This window comes from Thalassophryne amazonica, chromosome 11 (genome assembly GCF_902500255.1).
Source record: "Thalassophryne amazonica chromosome 11, fThaAma1.1, whole genome shotgun sequence".
NCBI lineage: Eukaryota > Metazoa > Chordata > Actinopteri > Batrachoidiformes > Batrachoididae > Thalassophryne > Thalassophryne amazonica.
Window position 1 is genome coordinate 7,705,790 of NC_047113.1, and position 20,808 is coordinate 7,726,597.

General features: G+C 39.4%; 1 protein-coding gene across 1 annotated transcript; it reads left to right on the plus strand.

The window, feature by feature from the left end:
* Positions 1 to 582: 582 nt before the first annotated feature.
* LOC117519973 (zinc finger protein 39-like) lies at positions 583 to 20,587 on the plus strand. Its single transcript, XM_034181267.1, has 5 exons — positions 583 to 880; positions 9,348 to 9,497; positions 9,590 to 9,721; positions 13,355 to 13,378; positions 19,390 to 20,587. The coding sequence occupies exons 1-5, from the start codon at positions 697 to 699 to the stop codon at positions 20,253 to 20,255; spliced, it is 1,356 nt and encodes a 451-aa protein (XP_034037158.1). The 5' UTR covers positions 583 to 696; the 3' UTR covers positions 20,256 to 20,587.
* Positions 20,588 to 20,808: the final 221 nt, after the last annotated feature.

The window sequence follows — 20,808 nt, forward strand, 5'->3', positions numbered from 1 at the left end:
AAACAGGTGTTGTAAACAAGTCAATGCTGCTAAAAATACAAACTTGCAGAAACAAAGATACTATTCTGACATGGTTTTGCACATAAGACTGACATAGCATGTTTCAAGTACACACATATACAACCCCTGGCAAAAATTATGGAATCACCAGAGAAGCGGAACAAGTCGGGAGGCAAGCATGCTACGGGTCAGTGTGTTAACTGCAGGAACGTGGAGACTGTTCATCATGTTCTGTTAGCCTGCCAAGCGTACAGCATAGAAAGAAGTATACTGCTAGAGGAGGTCAAAGAACTGGGGGAGACCAGGTTCTCTCTTGAGGGACTACTTCTGTGTGCCATCAGCTTGGAGATTTGTGTTTAAATTCCTTAAGAACACAGGACTTTTTGATAGGATTTAGTTGACCTTATTTATCTAGTTGTTTATTTCTTTATTTTTATTTATTTATTTGTTATTATTTTATTTTGTCACTCCTTCGTCGATGCTCCACATCTGTAGTTACACAATTGCACAGTTGGTGGCGGTAATGCAACATTCCGGATGCCAACCGCCAATAAATTACAAGAAGAAGGGAGAGGGAAAAAAGGGGGGCAAGATAAAGAAATCACGTATTTTGCCATATAGCTTTTTGAAGCTACTTTCTTAATTAGTGAGTGTTTGAGGGAGTAAGATAATTTGGTGCGTTTTGTGCAGAGAAAAATGTCTAAAGTCCGTGTGCTGAGGGCGCTGGTGGAGCAGCGGTTAGCTGCAGCTGCTGAGGAGATATTCGGCCTGTTTGAAAGAACCATAGCAGAGTACCAGGAGGAACTCTGGCGGTCTAAAGATAACGAACGACAGCTGCTGGACGCTGTTCTCAACCCCGAGGTTCGCGTGCACACAGCAGGTTTGTTTTCTTGTTTCCCTTCTCTTACTAAAAAAAAAAAAAGTCCGTGCCCAATTTTATTTGTACGTAGCGCAGCTTTGTGGTTTGGGTCAGTGGTTGACGTAGTTTAGGAATCTACGCGCACAAGTACGTAGTTTCGTGATCACGGGACCTGTATTGACCAATGACAGACGCTACGTACTAGAGGTGGGCGATACCGGGAATTTTGGTATTGATCCGATACCAAGTAAATACAGGCCCAGTATCGCTGATACCGATACTTTTTCATATTTAAGCTTCATCGATCCAAAGGATCAAAAAGACCTAGGATAGAATTTCGCCAAACATTGTACATGACAACAAAATACTTTATTATCACAATCAACATTTTTGTTTTAAAAAAAATCACTCAACGCAACTTAAACTCTCCTGGGGTAGAGGACTGACAAACCACAATACAAGGGTGCGCTTCTTCATGTTGTGTGACAGCGCAGCGCTGCTCTTACAGACAGAGAGTAGACTTTGATGAATCTGCGTGCGCAGCAGTCAGTGTGTGCAGGAGAGAAGAAAAGCTTGAGTATCGCTCTTTTTACACGAGGCTCTTTCAATATCAATACCAGGGTGATTCTTTAACTACGGGCACTATTGGCCTTGTAAATGTAATTTCCACCACACCATTGCCTTATAATATAAAGCACCTGGGGGCAACTGTTTGTTGTGATTTGGCGCTATATACATGTGCTCTGATGTCACTGTTTATCTCCATAGAAACTACCCAAACAATCTTTCATACAAACTGTTTAAAGGGACATTACAGTGTTGTGGTGGAAATTACGGCAATAGTGTGGGACAACTACATTTTGTTTTAAAAAAAAAATCAACAGTTGTATGACATTGAATACCCCAATTATGTTTTGGTTATTTTACTGATATTTTATTCAGAGATATTTTAAAACATTAGAAAAAACGTTTCTTTACCATTCATTTTTATCATTAAAGATCAAAAGTCTGGGTGTGGGACAAGCACAAAACGGCAATATTTGCATATAATGATGCTGAAAAAAGGTGAAAAGGTCATAATAAACTACTAGAACAAATTTCTTAACACACTTTCATTGTAAAGATAACTATAAAAGTGTGAAATTTCCCCTTTTTTCTGTTTTTCATGCAATATGATCAAAGGACATAATAAGTGCCCGTAGTCTAAGAATCACCCACCATCGTTGGATCGATCCGCCCACCTTTACTACCTACCAATTCTGGAGGTCGGGTGAACCTGACAACCGGCCCGGCTGTGAATGGTCGGCCCTAATTAACCACTGTAAGTCTGATGCGGAAATTCGGCAAACTTTCATGGGCTTTTTTTTTTTTCCTTCAAATATTTACTGTTAAATCTTCCAGTCAGCCCCTAAAGAAAATTGATATTAGCAAACTGTCATTAAATTGGTCTAAAACTAAAACGAAGTGGATATTTTGCCATATACAGCAAACATGCACCTAGCGCTATTTGACCGCATCTCCTTGCTGATTGGCTAGTTCAAATGATGTCATCGAAGAGTTTAGTTCAACATGGAGGTGCATTCAGCATTGAGTGTTGGTGCTAATCTTTTAATGCCGTTTTGGGTGCCATGAAGTCCTTTGAATCGGAACAGAAAATCACCTACTGGCGGAGGGATTCTCGGACACGAAAAGTAGCTCAAAAACGTGACATAGTCATGCCCGAAATTATTTCCACCGGCCGTTTTGGGTGCCATAAAGTCCTTTGAATTGGAACAGAAAATCACCTATTGGCGGAGGGATTCTCGGATGCTAAAAGTAGCTCAAAAACGTGACATAGTCGTGCCTGAAATTATTTCCACTGGCCGTTTTTGGGTGCCATAAAGTCGTTTGAATCGGAACAGAAAATCACCAACTGGCAGAGGGATTCTATGCCGTTTTGGGTGCCATCGCTAAAAGCAGCTCTAAAACATGACATGGCCGTGCCCTAAATTATTTCCACCAGTGCTTTTCGCCACGCTGTGGAAATAATTTCGGGCACGGTGGGGATACTTTTTGCAGTCTTGGTAATTTTCTGTTTCGGATGGGGATGATAAACAACTTTTCTTTTTTTTTTCATTTTGGCCTTAAGTGGCCTCATTTTGTGTAGCTAACATGATAAAACATTCAAAATGCCACAGTAAACAGAAATAATCTGTTAGATTTGTGATTTCCAAAACCTGCAAATTCAAGACAGAATAAAAACGAAAATGCAGAAGTCCACTTCGGCACGTGTGTTTATCCTGTTTTTTCTCTGTCAGTGTCATGTCTGCAAAATCTTCGATCAGTCCACCCCTGAAAATAGTGAATGGTAAAATATGCCAATTTTCAGTAATGAAAATCACCAATATCGAGCTACTATCATGAACGTGAAATAAGGAGATCTTAAACTCTGATCGCCTTTAAGTTCCCACCCGACCGCGGCCGCTCTGTTCCGTCGTGAATAAATTTTGCCGGCCGGCAAAACAGCGCAATCCGCCATTTTGCCGGTGCCGCGTACGACAAAATATCGTCCAGTTCAACTTTGCCGTGGACACCGCCATGTTGAAATAAACTCTGCGATGATGTCATTTGAACTAGCCAGTCAGCAAGGACATCCGGTCAAATAGCGCTAGGTGCGTGTTTGCCATATCCGGCAAAATTTCCACTGGCAAACTAAAATAATGTTATTTGGAAATCATAAAAAAGACACACATACAGTTAAATATACTTGGGGTAAACATAGAATGTGTCAAAGAGATCAAGCTATTAGGTGTGATTATTGATGAAAGAATCAGCTGGAAAGCTCATATTCAAAAGCAAGTATCAAAAAGTATTGCAGTTTTAGGTGAAGCACATTCTTGATGGTAAATCACTACATACACTGTATTGCGCATTGATTGCACCTTACCTGACTTATTGTACTGAAGTCTCAGGCAATCACTATAAAACTACAGTGCAACCATTATTCATCCTTCAAAAAAGAGCATTAAGAACAATCCACAATGCAGGGTATCGTGATCATACCAACCCATTGTTCATTAAATCGGAAATATTAAAACTCTATGATATGATAACGTTCAAGACTGTTCAATTGATGTACAAAGTGAAAAATAAGCAATTGCCATTTAGAATTCAAGAATTTTTTTACGCAAAGAGAAGGAATATATAATTTAAGGGGTTTGTATCATTTTAAAACTGTGGGTGCTCGGACGACCAGGAAATGCTTCTGTGTCTCCATTTGTGGCCCCCCAAAAAATTGAATAATCTACCTGAGGAACTCAGACGATGTCTAAATATTAACTGGTTCAAAAATTTATATAAAGAAATGGTGTTCTCTGGGTATGTATCTGATGAAACAGGTTGAGTTTGTGTGTTGTATGAATAATCTGCTACACTTGAATCCTTACTACTGAAAATGTATGGTGGTAACTAGTCATTTCAAATGGCAACTTTCTGGCTTTAAGAAACACTATAAGAAATCAGGAAAAATAATTGTGGCAGTCAGTAACGGTTACTTTTTTAGACCAAGCAGAGGGAAAAAAATATGGAATCACTCAATTCTGAGGAATAAATTATGGAATCACCCTGTAATTTTTCATCCCCAAAACTAACACCTGCATCAAATCAGATCTGCTCGTTAGTCTGCATCTAAAAAGGAGTGATCACACCTTGGAGAGCTGTTGCACCAAGTGGACTGACATGAATCATGGCTCCAACACGAGAGATGTCAATTGAAACAAAGGAGAGGATTATCAAACTCTTAAAAGAGGGTAAATCATCATGTAATGTTGCAAAAGATGTTGGTTGTTCACAGTCAGCTGTGTCTAAACTCTGGACCAAATACAAACAACATGGGAAGGTTGTTAAAGGCAAACATACTGGTAGACCAAGGGAGACATCAAAGCGTCAAGACAGAAAACTTAAAGCAATATGTCTCAAAAATCGAAAATGCACAACAAAACAAATGAGGAATGAATGGGAGGAAACTGGAGTCAACGTCTGTGACCGAACTGTAAGAAACCGCCTAAAGGAAATGGGATTTACATACAGAAAAGCTAAACGAAAGCCATCATTAACACCTAAACAGAAAAAAACAAGGTTACAATGGGCTAAGGAAAAGCAATCGTGGACTGTGGATGACTGGATGAAAGTCATATTCAGTGATGAATCTCGAATCTGCATTGGGCAAGGTGATGATGCTGGAACTTTTGTTTGGTGCCGTTCCAATGATATTTATAAAGATGACTGCCTGAAGAGAACATGTAAATTTCCACAGTCATTGATGATATGGGGCTGCATGTCAGGTAAAGGCACTGGGGAGATGGCTGTCATTACATCATCAATAAATGCACAAGTTTACGTTGATATATTGGACACTTTTCTTATCCCATCAATTGAAAGGATGTTTGGGGATGATGAAATCATTTTTCAAGATGATAATGCATCTTGCCATAGAGCAAAAACTGTGAAAACATTCCTTGCAAAAAGACACATAGGGTCAATGTCATGGCCTGCAAATAGTCCGGATCTTAATCCAATTGAAAATCTTTGGTGGAAGTTGAAGAAAATGGTCCATGACAAGGCTCCAACCTGCAAAGCTGATCTGGCAACAGCAATCAGAGAAAGTTGGAGCCAGATTGATGAAGAGTACTGTTTGTCACTCATTAAGTCCATGCCTCAGAGACTGCAAGCTGTTATAAAAGCCAGAGGTGGTGCAACAAAATACTAGTGATGTGTTGGAGCGTTCTTTTGTTTTTCATGATTCCATAATTTTTTCCTCAAAATTGAGTGATTCCATATTTTTTTCCCTCTGCTTGGTCTAAAAAAGTAACCGTTACTGACTGCCACAATTTTTTTTCCTGATTTCTTATAGTGTTTCTTAAAGCCAGAAAGTTGCCATTTGAAATGACTTTAGTTTTGTGTCATGTCTGTGATCTGCTTTTTTTCTACAAAATTAAACAACTGACTGAACATCCTCCGAGGCTGGTGATTCCATAATTTTTGCCAGGGGTTGTAGGAGCTGTTTGGGAAAGATGTGACTTCACTTTAGATTTTGTTTGGACATTTTCGTTCATGATCAGGCACATAGCCTGGTTTGACTGTACGGAGGGGTGTAGGCGTTGATAAGCGTTGCTTCTGCCTACGCCTTTTGGGAACTATGTACATTGTTTTCTTTTCTTTTTTTTAACTACTTTGTCTTTGAGTTTTGTTTGTTTGTGTACGAGTGATTTTTGTTAAGCATATGTGTGCCTAATAAATTCGGTTCAATTCAAATACTTTTAATATATAATAGGGATGTGTTGGGACTTCATCGGTTTCCATAAGACTTACAGAGTGGTTAATTAGAGCCGACCGCTATGAATTGGGACGGATACTGGCCTCCATTTTGGAGTGAGATTTCACACTCCTAAACGACCGATAGAACAGCGCTGGAATTCCCTCGTAAACGACCAATAGGAGAGCAGCGCTCATGCCACATCAACTTGAAGCTGACGCATGGGTTGACGTCAGCGTCTCGGCCGCCAACCATTCACAGGCTAGGAGAGAGAGACCAGTATGTGGCCCAATTCAGGGCCGGTTGTCAGGCTAAGGTCCATAGACAGGCTAGAGTGAGAGTGACGACATCATCGATGAGTCAAAAAAACTGGTCACGTGACTCATGGTGCCATCTTCGGTTCAAAATGGCGTTCGCTGTTAATCTGTATGCATGGAAATCCAACTATTTTATTTTATTTGTTTGCTGAAAATTACGTTTTTGGGCATTTGGATGCACAAATAGACACAGCAAGGGCTTTACAGATTCCCTTCAGATCCAAACAGTAGAAACAGTTGGGAAGATAAAGTCAGCTGTGTGGGATGGAAGCCGACATCATCATCAAAGTTTTAACTGACTTTGTTCAGTGCCATGTCGGGTAAAACTCAACTAAATCGTCACCGTATAAACCATATCTTCACAGTCACAGGACAAAAACGTCCCGAAGTTTTTGTATTGTTTTCCATGTAATAAACACTGTATATAACAGATTTTGTACAACGGATTTTTCACTCGCATGTGGGACTGGAGTAATTTCCGTGATTAAAAGCCCGACCCTTTATTTTTTTTCATGCCGTGCTCAGACTTGGGGCCAAAGCCTGACGTGCACCTGTTAAATCAGACACAGAAGGCTGCGATATGACACTTTTCTGCTTTCACTGCTTCGTCTGCCATCATATTAAAATAGGCACTCTAGTCATTTCCCTGATTAAAAATCAGGGAAATGACTCCGGTCCCACTTCTCTCAAATCAGCGAGTGTCAGAGCGCTGAACTTTAATTTGTGCCTCTGTTACTGTGCACGTCCAGACTGCTCGGGGTTTTTAATGGAAATACATTGTGATTGGACATGACATTTTGATGTCTGATGTGAGCAAAAAATCCATTATACAAAATCCGTTACATACGTTTATTACATGGAAGACAATACAAAAACATTGGGACTTTTTTTGTCTGGTGACTGCGAATATCTGGTTTATACGATAACGGTTTAGGTGAGTTTTAATGTACATGGGACGGAACAATAAATTTACCTCTCAAAACTTTGACGATGATGTCGTCTTTCATCCCACATGGCTGACTTTATTTTCCCAAATGTTTCTTTCTGAAGGGAATCTGTACATCTTGAAGCCCTTGTTGTGTCTATCGCTTCAATGCTTCATTGCATTGAAAGGAGCCAGTTGAGGTGGTTCAGACATCTGGTGAGGATGCCCCTGGCAGTCTTCCCAGGGAGGTCTTCCAGGCATGTCCAACTGGGAGGAGGCCCCGGGGAAGACCAAAGACATGCTGGACAGGTTATATTTCCCAGCTGGCTTGGGATCCCCCAGGAAGTGTTACAGGACTTGCTCGAGGATAAGCTGCTTGCTTTACTCCCACTGTTAACCGGACCTGGATATGCAGTTCAAAATGAATGAATGAATATCTCAAAATAATTGAATATTTCATGAGATCAGTTCAAAAAAAATTTATAATACAGAAATGTTAAAGTTCTGAAAACTATGTTCTTAGTATATTTAGCTTATTACTGCATCAATGTGGTGTGGCATGGAGGAGATCAGCCGGTGGCACTGCTAAAGTGTTATAGAAGCCCAGGTTGCTTTGATTGCAGCCTTCAGCTCATCTGGGCAGCACAGTGGCTTAATGGTTATTACGGTTGCCTCACAGCACCTGTGGCCTTTCTGTGGGGAGTTTGCATGTTTTCCCCGTGTTTGCGTGGTTTTCCTCCAGGTGCTCCGGTTTCCCTTCCATATTAAAAGACATGCAGGTTAGGTGAATTGGAAACTTTATAATTGTCCAGGTCTCCTTTGCAAAAGAGATGTCGATCTCAATGGGAGTCCAGTTCTGTTTCCCCTCAGCCCCATTAAGATGCTCCGACATTGTCTCTGGTTCAAGAGGGGCTTGATACTTGAAATGCAACACTTATAGTTAATTTCCTGGACATGCGTGTGTGTGTGTGTTGTGGCTCTTGATGCAGTGACTCCAGCCTCACTCCTTGTGATGCTTCCACATGTTCTTGAATTGGCTTTCCTTGACACTATTCTCAAGGCTTTTCTGGACAATATGCTCAAGTCATCCTGTTGCTTGTGCATTGTTTCCTACCACACTTTTCGCTTCCAGCTTTTGGCTGGAAGGGATATGAATATGCTTTATTATTATATGGCTGTGATGCTATGCGCTCTCTGATTGGCTGATTTACCAGTCAGATATTTTCCTATATCCGGACCGGTTTCCATAACAGTCAGTCCACAACGTGTATTTTCATTACAAACCAGGAAGCTAAAAACACGATTATAAAAATGAAGTTGGGCATGATCGTACTCCATAAATATCTAAACGGCATCTGGAAAAAACACACAGTTTGAAAGCTTACCAGCTAAGGACTGGACCACCTGTTCACAAGTTCTTCATGGAGGTGAAGAAAGTGTACAAACCCAACACTGTCAGCAGCATATTTGGGTGGTACTATAAGTTTGCGTGATTATATATATATATATATATATATATATATATATATATATATATATATATATATATATATATATATATATATATACGGGGATATCAGACCTCGGTGTTTTGCGCACGGACTGACACCTCGGTCTGATATTTACCCATACACACTTGGTTAATAATCCTTTAATACAGCACACTGCCAACAGCTAGCCTTTTCAGCGGTGACCTTCTGTGGGTTACCGTCAATGAGTGTCTTCTAGACGACTGTCAAGTCAGCAGTCTTCCTCATGATGTACTGTGTTGACTCAATCAGGCTGAGAGATTCATAGTATTTATGATGCACCTGTATATTTTAGCCTCAATTTTTCCACGGTGAAACTTCAGTACCTGCTACAAGCTAAAATGAAAGACGTGTATAATGACAAAAAGCTTGACATCTTTCATCTAAGCTGAAATATCTTATTTGAAATGAATTCTTCTTACAGATTCTCATCAAGTATTCAGTGATGCCCAGTCTGTTCTTCAGTTTGCTGGTCTGCAGTGTATGTTTTGCTCTTTGCAAATAGAGGCTTCTTCAGGACATCTACATCAAAAACATCTGAGGGATGCTGTCTACTTTTTTGATGGCAGTACAGGTACCTAAAAATGATCTTAGATAAAATGCTGTATGCTCTTGTTTTAAATGATAGTTCAAGCAGGATCACTGTTATTTCTCTCTTTTCTACAGAAAAGTTTGTGGTGGCATGTTATTGCCAAGACACAAAAATAAGCCATAGATGCCACAATCATTGTCCACTGTGCAACTACAGAGTATTTTCACGAACTGTGTCCTTCAGGAAACATCTTCAACAAGTTCATGGTAAATATACATAAAGCTATGATTATTTTCTTATTTCTTGCTTCTTGAACCTTGTTTGTGAAATATTGCTGAATTGTTTTGAATTTAACCTATTTTAGTTGAGAGGATGAGTGTCTTTTGTTTTTTTTTGTTTTTTTCTTCAAAAATTACATTATCGGCTTTACTTGGAAATTTTGACGACAGCAAATGTGTACTTGGATTCAGGTTAGACAAACAACTTGAAGCGGAAACTGTACTTAAAAATAGGCATACATGTATATTTTCATAGAGTACTGTGACGTAAACACTGATGGGAATAACAGTGTTAAAAATAACCGGCATTATTTTTTTCAGTAACGGGTAATTACTGTTCCATCGTTACAATGCTGTTACCACTACTGACGATAAAGTGCGGCATGTTACTATAATTAAGCTCATTGAAGCCGTTTCCATATGCAGCCTCTCAGGAACAGGAGCTGCAGAGTTTTTTGTTTTGTTCCCCCCCACCACAGGACAACTCGCTCGTGCACACAAACAATTGAGAATCACACGCAGCATTGGCATTTTAAAACTGGAACTACGGACATTACTTTCCCCTTATTGAGACAAAAAGGCAAGAATGTACATGTGAACGAGCATAATTTAATTTTAGATTTATTTGATGGCCAGCTGTAGTGCAATAAATTTCAAAAGTTCTAAAACATCTATTGTCTTTGATTGCTCTACTATTAGAAACATTTTAATGATAATATCTGCAATCATGTATTAAATTTGATAGGTGTCTTGTCTCACATTGTCCCACAGCAACATTAAAATAGTCTAGATTGGTGTACGTTTCATGTTAATAATTTATTCTGTAAGGTGTACATTTAATTCATTAAACATATTTAAAATGGTAAATGAACTGCATTTATATAGCAGTTTTCCATCTGCATCAGAAGCTCAAAGCACTTTACAATTATGCCTTGCATTCACCCATTCACACAATCACACTCACACACCAATGTCAGGGTGCTGCCATGCAAGGTACTCACTATACACCGGGAGCAACTAGGGGGTTAAGGACCTTACCCATGGGCCCTTAGTGATTTTTCTGGTCTGGCTGGGTTTTGAACCAAGGATCCTCTGGTCTGCAGCCCAACACTTAACCACTAGACCATCACCTCCTCAATATTCAGTTTTATTAGAATTCATTGAACATACAGTTGAATTTAAAGTTCCAAATTCATTGACATATTTAAACATTTTTTAAGAAGTAACGTAACTTTCCCTAGTAACTAATCTGTTAATAGCCAAGCGGCGTGTGTGTGTGTGTGTGTGTGTGGCTTTAATCACAGAGAAACTGGGGAGAGCTGACATTTGTTGTTTGGTATGCTTATGTATTTTGAGTCAAGGATGAACGCTGCAAAAATGTAAAGTTGATAGGACTAATATTTTTGGAGAAATGAGGAATATTAGCTAACAACAGTGAACAATCTACATTGTGCTGCAATGCACCATGGGAGTTTTGTGTTTTGGTTTTAAATGTTGTTACTGTGGTTCATGTTAGGTTAACAGTGTTGTTAGTTTTATTGATTTATTGTTTTTGTAGTTCAATTGTTTAGTCAGTTTAGTAAGTGCAATGTTGGTATTTCCATGAGTGGGAAGTGTGATGTGTTTGATGTCTTCTGCCGCTGTCTCTGTTTGTGGGTGTGTAAAAATAAAAGCACCTGCTTGGGGCAGAATGCAGAAAAACAAAACACTCTGGCTCAGTTTTTGTTCTCGTATTGAAAAATCCTGGGCCCGGTTTCATAAAGCAGTCTCATATTTTAGTCTGCTAAACTTACATAGGTGACTATGGTTAGTCGCCTAACATTATGACGTTTAATAGATATCAACTGTATATGTAATAGATATCACCAAACTTCTAGATTAGTTGTTTTACGTAAGTCGATGATTTTCACAGGCATAACGCCTCGCAAGCACTGTTGCCAAGAAATGCCTCTGATATGCGACAGTTTTATTTTACTTCTGGGTTGGTCGTTGTCATGAACTATCCAGCCTTTGTTACATTAACTGGCTTTATTAACATTTAAGGACACATACAAGGGTGATTCTTAGACTACGGGCACTTACTATGTCCTTTGATCATATTGTATGAAAAACAGAAAAAAAGGGAAATTTCACACTTTTATAGTTATCTTTACAATGAAAGTGTGTTAAGAAATTTGTTCTAGTAGTCTATGATGACTTTTTCACCTTTTTTCAGCATCATTATATGCAAATATTGCCGTTTTGTGCTTGTCCCATACCCAGACTTTTGATCTTCAATGAAAAAAATGAATGGTAAAGAAACGTTTTTCCTGTTTTAAAATATCTCTGAATAAAATATCAGTAAAATAATCAAAACATAATTGGGGTATTCAATGTCATACAACTGTTGTGATTTTTTAAACAAAATGTAGTTGTCCCACACTATTGCCATAATTTCCACCACAACACTGTAATGTCCCTTTTAAACAGTTTGTATGAAAGATTGTTTGGGTAGTTTCTATGGAGATAAACAGTGACATCAGAGCACATGTATATAGCGCCAAATCACAACAAACAGTTGCCCCAAGGCGCTTTATATTGTAAGGCAATGGTGTGGTGGAAATTACATTTACAAGGCCAATAGTGCCCGTAGTTAAAGAATCACCCACAAACTGCAGAAGGACGTGCTTACCTCTTAGCCTAGCAGTTCTTCTTCTACACTTCTGTCAAGCCTTTTTGTGCACACATCGCTGCTCAGCGTAAACAGCGACGCCCGGTGGCTAGTCTGAGAACTGTCACAAACACATCATGACAGTCGTCTGCTGCAACCATGGCCAAAAGCAGAGGAAGCTCTCCTTCTGGAGGACTACGAGCGACGTAGGGGTGCTTTTGAGTGTTTCATCAAGTGGTGGTACATGATAGCCGCCATTTTTGAGGTAAGACACTGAAGTCTTGTCGACTAAAATAAGATTAGCCCCCTCTGTACCAGGCTAAAAACTTACACAAAACTTCAGCCAAATAAGCGCTCTGTGCAACGACTAACGTCAAAAAATTAGTCGATTGAGTTTAGTTGACTAAACAAGATTAGACTGCTTCATAAAACCGGGCCCAGGAATTTCCTTTTAATTTAAATCAGTAAGTTAATGAGTAAACATAACTTGTAAGCTACTTCTGTCAGGCAACTCAAGTTGTTTAAGTACTACATACCTCTTACTAAAACACATTTTTTACATGATCCTCTAAAATGAATCGGGCGAGCCATTTAAGATGTAGCAATTTCCCAGCTCCTCCTCTGCCAGGCAACACTGCTGCCACATCAGTGCTGCTGCTAAGCCCTGTCTAAACCCTCGCACCCGCCTGTGGGCTCTGATCACGGCAGAAAAATGTGTCTAATCACCACTCCTTCATATCACAAACAAGCATTGGATGAGAATGATCATGATCAGAACCCTGCTGCCAAACTCAAAACTTTACGATGCTGCTGCAATAAATATTTGTTTTTTATGGCAGTTGTCTGACTGGACTGATGAAGTACCACATTGTTATGAACCAGAAAAAGTCAGAAATTTAGACACCATTACATACTGTAGATGTTTTAATTATTATTTTATTGAAATAAAATAATTCTTCTGTCAATTGCAGGAATTGCATCATACAAGAAAAAAGGTAATGTTTTCATATATTTTTCTAATACGTATTTCTTTTTGTCATAAGGTTGTCATTTAATGGACTATTTATCGTACACTTGCGCAGATGTATGTTTTGAGGTTCTGTGTAATAATGGCATTTTGGTTTCTGTAATATGTTCAAATGCTTTTTCTATTGGTCAAATCATTGAAAATGGGCATTTCAAAAACACATCTATACCCTGCTTCACTTAATATCTGCAAATGGTGTATTTTCAGGTAGGATAGCTTGACACCATCTGTCAAACAAGGGGGTAGTAATCCATTTTGGATTTTATATGTTGACAATGTTAAAATCTGATCTTATTCCAACAGAAAGCCAATGAAGTGAGGATAAACCAAAGTAATATGATCAAATTTAATTCTCATGGTAAAAGCTGTTACAGAAGAATTCTGAACAAATTGAAGACTTCTGATATCAATGTTGCAGATGTGACGGAGGCCAGCAGGAGTTGTGTATATGATAGTCAATAGGCCTCACTCCCCCGACAGCTAAGGGATTCTATTGCCGCTTAGGCCAAATCCCAGGTTTTTGACCGACTGATCAGAGTGTCCACCTCCCATGCCAGATATTGTCAGTTCTGTTCCTGAGGGGTGCGAGTGAGAGGAGTCAAAACCACAACACAGAGCAAACGGCTACATAGATATGTGCAAACTGTCACTGTGGTTGTGTTTTTTGATTTAAAAACACTACATTTTGCACACACATAATTTAAGATATCTATAACTCATGCAAAGCTCAATGTTTATTCATAAAAAAACAATGTAAATGTTTTCTTGCACACTGAATCCATTCCAACCACAATTACATTGATTAAAAAAAAAAAGCTCAACTGAGAATAAATCAACATCCCGTTTGCCACACACCATTAATGTGTATGCAGTTTGAGGAAGATTTCATATACAACCCCTGGCAAAAATTATGGAATCACTGGCCTCGGAGGATGTTCATTCAGTTGTTTAATTTTGTAGAAAAAAAGCAGATCACAGACATGACACAAAACTAAAGTCATTTCAAATGGCAACTTTCTGGCTTTAAGAAACACTATAAGAAATCAGGAAAAAAAAATTGTGGCAGTCAGTAACGGTTACTTTTTTAGACAAAGCAGAGGGAAAAAAATATGGACTCACTCAATTCTGTGGAATAAATTATGGAATCACCCTGTAAATTTTCATCCCCAAAACTAACACCTGCATCAAATCAGATGTGCTCATTAGTCTGCATCTAAAAAGGAGTGATCACACCTTGGAGAACTGTTGCACCAAGTGGACTGACATGAATCATGGCTCCAACACGAGAGATGTCAATTGAAACAAAGAAGAGGATTATCAAACTCTTAAGAGGGTAAATCATCACGCAATGTTGCAAAAGATGTTGGTTGTTCACAGTCAGCTGTGTCTAAACTCTGGACCAAATACAAACAACATGGGAAGGTTGTTAAAGGCAAACATACTGGTAGACCAAGGAAGACATCAAAGCGTCAAGACAGAAAACTTAAAGCAATATGTCTCAAAAATCGAAAATGCACAACAAAACAAATGAGGAACAAATGGGAGGAAACTGGAGTCAACGTCTGTGACCGAACTGTAAGAAACCGCCTAAAGGAAATGGGATTTACATACAGAAAAGCTAAACGAAAGCCATCATTAACACCTAAACAGAAAAAAACAAGGTTACAATGGGCTAAGGAAAAGCAATCGTGGACTGTGGATGACTGGATGAAAGTCATATTCAGTGATGAATCTCGAATCTGCATTGGGCAAGGTGATGATGCTGGAACTTTTGTTTGGTGCCGTTCCAATGAGATTTATAAAGATGACTGCCTGAAGAGAACATGTAAATTTCCACAGTCATTGATGATATGGAGCTGCATGTCAGGTAAAGGCACTGGGGAGATGGCTGTCATTACATCATCAATAAATGCACAAGTTTACGTTGATATTTTGGACACTTTTCTTATCCCATCAATTGAAAGGATGTTTGGGGATGATGAAATCATTTCTCAAGATGATAATGCATCTTGCCATAGAGCAAAAACTGTGAAAACATTCCTTGCAAAAAGACGCATAGGGTCAATGTCATGGCCTGCAAATAGTCCGGATCTTAATCCAATTGAAAATCTTTGGTGGAAGTTGAAGAAAATGGTCCATGACAAGGCTCCAACCTGCAAAGCTGATCTGGCAACAGCAATCAGAGAAAGTTGGAGCCAGATTGATGAAGAGTACTGTTTGTCACTCATTAAGTCCATGCCTCAGAGACTGCAAGCTGTTATAAAAGCCAGAGTTGGTGCAACAAAATACTAGTGATGTGTTGGAGCGTTCTTTTGTTTTTCATGATTCCATAATTTTTTCCTCAGAATTGAGTGATTCCATATTTTTTTCCCTCTGCTTGGTCTAAAAAAGTAACCGTTACTGACTGCCACAATTTTTTTTTCCTGATTTCTTATAGTGTTTCTTAAAGCCAGAAAGTTGCCATTTGAAATGACTTTAGTTGTGTGTCATGTCTGTGATCTGCTTTTTTTTCTACAAAATTAAACAACTGAATGAACATCCGCCGAGGCCGGTGATTCCATAATTTTTGCCAGGGGTTGTAAAATCACATGAGAATTTGAACACATTGTCACCTGCTTTAAAAATTTGATGTTTGAATGTCAAAGTAAAAGATGTAAGAGGCATTTTTCTAAAACTAACTCATGTTTAAAAACCTTGTCCTCCCTAAATACCCAGCAGGAACCACACTTGGTTATTAGTCAGTATCATTACTAGTTAACAACCCAGCATGAAGCACATCTGGGTTAATTTATTAACCATCATGAGCCACACTTAACAACCCCACATCAGGAAAAAAATGGAATGTATGGAAAATGCAAATTCACCCCAGTAATTCTTTTTGACTTGTATTACATTGCAGACTGTTTGAACCAAAGATATTTCATATTTCGTGTGGTATACTGCATTTCATTTGTTGATGTACATGCATTCCTGCCACCCCCCCCCCCCCCCCACCAAAAAAAAAACTAAGAATAAATGAATAAATATTGGGAGGGGGGCAATTTAGGACCTGTAATGAGGTAATAAACACACACACATATATATGTATATGTATATGTATGTATATATATGTATGTATATGTATGTATATATATGTATGTATATGTATGTATATATGTATGTATATGTATGTATATATATGTATGTATATGTATATATGTGTATATGTATATATGTGTATATGTATATATATGTATATGTATGTATATGTATATATATATATGTATGTATATGTATATATGTGTATATGTATATATGTGTATATGTATATGTATGTATATGTATATGTATGTATATGTATATATATGTATATGTATATATATGTATATGTATGTATGTGTATATATGATGATTAAACAACGAGAAGCCGTGCATTATACGGTTCGAATGCACGACGTGAAGCTCCAGTGCATTCGAACCGTATAATGCACGTTATTTGAGTTAACAGAACTTGATAAAAATGTGTGAGTATTTGGGACTATTTTATACCAGTCTCAAGATATTTTGCCTCCGATGTGCTTACCGAGTCTGCGGGCTCGGTAATCGCCGCATTGGGCCACTCACACTGCCCCCCTCTCTGCTGTGTCGAGCTGCGGCCAACTCTTGTAACAAGTCCAGAAACTACACTCGCTGTTTTGATGCGGAGCTCGCAGGGATAGAACCGTTCTCTTCTTCTTTCCCGTCTTCAATCTTGTCCAGTTCGTCCGATGTTAAATCTTTATGCCGTTGCTTTTGCTGTTCTTCTCATTTGCTCTCCTCCTCTTTCCATTCCTCAAACGTTTTATCCATCCATCCATTTTCTTCCGCTTTATCCAGAGTCGGGTCGCAGGGGCAGCAGCTCAAGAAAAGCCGCCCAGACCTCCCGATCCACACACACCTCCCCCAGCTCCTCCAGGGGAATCCCAAGGCGTTCCCAAGCCAGCTGAGAGATGTAGTCCCTCCAGCGTGTCCTGGGTCTTCCCCGGGGCCTCCTCCCAGTGGGACGTGCCCAGAACACCTCTACAGCGAGGCGTCCAGGGAGCATCTGGAAAAGATGCCCGAGGCACCTCAACTGACTCCCTTCGACATGGAGGAGCAGCGGCTCAACTCCGAGCTCCTCCCGAGTGACCGGGCTCCTCACCCTATCTCTAAGGGAGCGCCCAGCCACCCTGCGGAGGAAACTCATCTCGGCCGCTTGTACTCGCGATCTCGTTCTTTCGGTCAGGAGCCAAATCTCATGACCATAGGTGAGGATCGGAACGTAGATCGATGGGTAAATCGAGAGCTTTGCCCCCCTACTCAGCTCTCTCTTCACCACGACGGTCCGATACAACGACCGCATCACTGCAGATGCTGCACTGATCCATCTGTCAATCTCACGCTCCATCCGTCCCTCACTCGTGAACAAGACCCCGAGATACTTAAACTCCTCCACTTGAGGCAAGGACACTCCACCGACCTGAAGAGGGCAAAGCACCTTTTTCCGGTCAAGAACCATGGCCTCGGATTTAGAAATTCTGTCCATAAAAATAATGAACAGAACCGGTGACAAAGGGCAGCCCTGGCGGCAAAACGTTTTATTTTGGCCAAAATATTAAATTTACACTTGGAAATCCATGTTTTATAGCGTTTCTGTCATTCACCTGTCAAAACACAGCTGATCTGCGCCAACTGATTTGTGCGTTGCTATGGTGACGACCAGAGCGGAGTGATTATAACAGTGACTTAACTCGCCGAACTACGTCTGCGTATACACGAAAATAATGCACGCCAGTTAGACATGGAATTCTCACTGACCATGGTGTGTGTGTGTGTGTGTGTGTGTGTGTGTGTGTGTGTGTGTGTGTGTGTGTGTGTGTGTGTGTGTGTGTGTGTGTGTGTGTGTGTGAGGAAATGACTGAAATGTTAAACCTGTTTCTGAAAGAACAATTAGAAGAGATTTGCATACTTCTCTCTCTACACTGATATCATTAAACAATTGAAGGAATCTGGAGAATTTTTTGTAGTAGAGGGTAAGACCATAAGCCTAAGATGAATGCAAGTGATCTCTGATCCCTCAAACAGCACTGCATTAAGAACAGTCATTCATCAATAGCTGACATAACCACATGGGCAAGGAATTAGTTTAGGAAACCTTTGTAAAGCATGACAATACTGTTACATTCAGAAATATGACCTAAAACCTTTACTGTGCAAAAAAGAAGCCTTATATTGACTTTGTCCAGAAGCACTGTTGACTTATCTGGGCTCAAAGGTATTTGGTTTGGACCATCACACAGTGGAAATGTGTACTGCGGTCAGACGAATCAGTATTCCATAAATTCCTGGAAAGAAATGGATAGTGTGCTCTGGATCAAAGATGAAAAGTACCATCCAGACTGTTATCAGCAGCAAGTCCAAAACTTGGGTTCTGAAATGCTTTAGTATTGTGGCAATGCCCTTGACAAAGGTCATTTACACTTCTGTGATTGCAGCATTAATCTAGAATAGTACACTGAGATTGTAGAGCAACATATGCTGTCTTAAAGACATGACAGGCGATGACATCATCATTTTCAGAAAAAAATCTGTAAATTCAGTGGTGTATGACTAAACACCAGAAGGCACATAACAGGCCTACAGCCATGTGGGAGATTTCCATCAATTTATAATTACTCTCCGTCACGTTTGTTTGTTACAGCAGAAACTGATTCGCAGCTTGGTATCAGAAACGTGTATAGACAATGTGCACTGATGTCACACGCAACACATGACTATGTTTACGCAGCCATAAAGGATGGCAAGCTCTGTGAACACCACAGCGTGGCCAGCGGATGGCCGAGTTATTTTGTCTGATACAGTAAAAGCGCTCGATCTTGAACATCAGAAGAGATATGTAGAGAAAATAGAGACAATCAGTGTTGATCCTGGCAATATTTTTTTACAATTATTAACAATTATGTACAATTATTATTATTGCAGATGTGCAACAAGTGTTGGTGGGTAAAGAAGATATTCCCCCTGACCAGCAGGATGTTGGCCTTACTCTGAAGCCAAAGGACTCTCAGACCCCACACATCAAACAACAGGAGGCAGAAGTAACTAAGTTCGTATGTGTGCATGTAAAGAGTGAAGATGATGAAGAAAAACCTCCCTTCTATCATTTTCATCAAAGGCAACATCAGGAGACCAGAGAGGTAGAACCTTTAGCCAGCAGCTCAACTGTACCCATGAAAGCAGAAACTGATGTTGAGGACTATGACAGACCAGAAATGAGCATAAACCCACATGATGACAAGACTCCACACTCTTCTGTAGCCAAGACTGAACAGAAAGACCACTGGACTGAACCCTGGGAACCTCAATTGGCTTTAAAGACTCATAAAAATAATGAAGTCTATATATATGATAAAAAAAATAATCCTGGCAAGAAAATACACAAATGCTCCAAGTGTGGAAAAACATTTAGACATGAAAATGCACTGAATGTCCACAAGAAAATCCATAATGTTCAGAAATCATTTAACTGCTCTGCGTGTGATAAAACATTTAAATACAGTGTGAGTCTGAGGAGGCACATCAGAAGTCACACAGGAGAGAAACCATTTGTATGCTCTGTTTGTGGTAAAGCATTTACTCAGACAGCAACTTTAAAGTTCCACATGAGAAGTCACACAGGACAGAAACCATTCAGCTGTTCGGTGTGTAAGAAACATTTTGGGCGGAAAGGAGACATTGAAAGACACATGAGAACCCACACAGGAGAGAAACCTTATGTTTGTCCCTTTTGTAATAAAGCATTTACACGGAGAGCAAGTCTAACGCAACACATTAGGGTCCATCACTGAAGACCACCAGAGACGAGACGTAGAGTCGCACTCCATCTGTTGTCAGTTAGTCACACATCCTTATACATGTCAAAACCTGGACAAATTGAAATTGTTTTTAGTACATTTGGACTGGACATCCTAAATCATTATATCATCATCATTATATTCCAGAGGAGTTTGAATTTGAGCATGATTAAATTTTACCGATAGTCTCCAAGGACCACCCAGTTATTGAATCAAGTATTGATTATTTTGTCCACATAAGGGTGATTCTTAGACTACGGGCACTTATTGTGTTCTTTGATCATATTGTATGAAAAACAGAAAAAAGGGGAAATTTCACACTTTTATAGTTATCTTTACAATGAAAGTGTGTTAAATTTGTTCTAGTAGTCTATGATGACTTTTTCACCTTTTTTCAGCATCATTATATGCAAATATTGCCATTTTGTGCTTGTCCCACACCCAGACTTTTGATCTTCAATGATAAAAATGAATGGTAAAGAAACGTTTTTTTCTAATGTTTTAAAATATCTCTGAATAAAATATCAGTAAAATAATCAAAACATAA

What these genes read in the sequence shown, in the direction of transcription:
- LOC117519973 (XM_034181267.1), top strand. Translation starts at nt 697, where the DNA reads ATGTCTAAAGTCCGTGTGCTGAGGGCGCTGGTGGAGCAGCGGTTAGCT. An exon ending in GGTTCGCGTGCACACAGCAG is followed by an intron (nt 881 to 9,347) that starts GTTTGTTTTCTT and finishes TTCTTCTTACAG; the next exon opens with ATTCTCATCAAGTATTCAGT. An exon ending in TGCATCATACAAGAAAAAAG is followed by an intron (nt 13,379 to 19,389) that starts GTAATGTTTTCA and finishes TTATTATTGCAG; the next exon opens with ATGTGCAACAAGTGTTGGTG.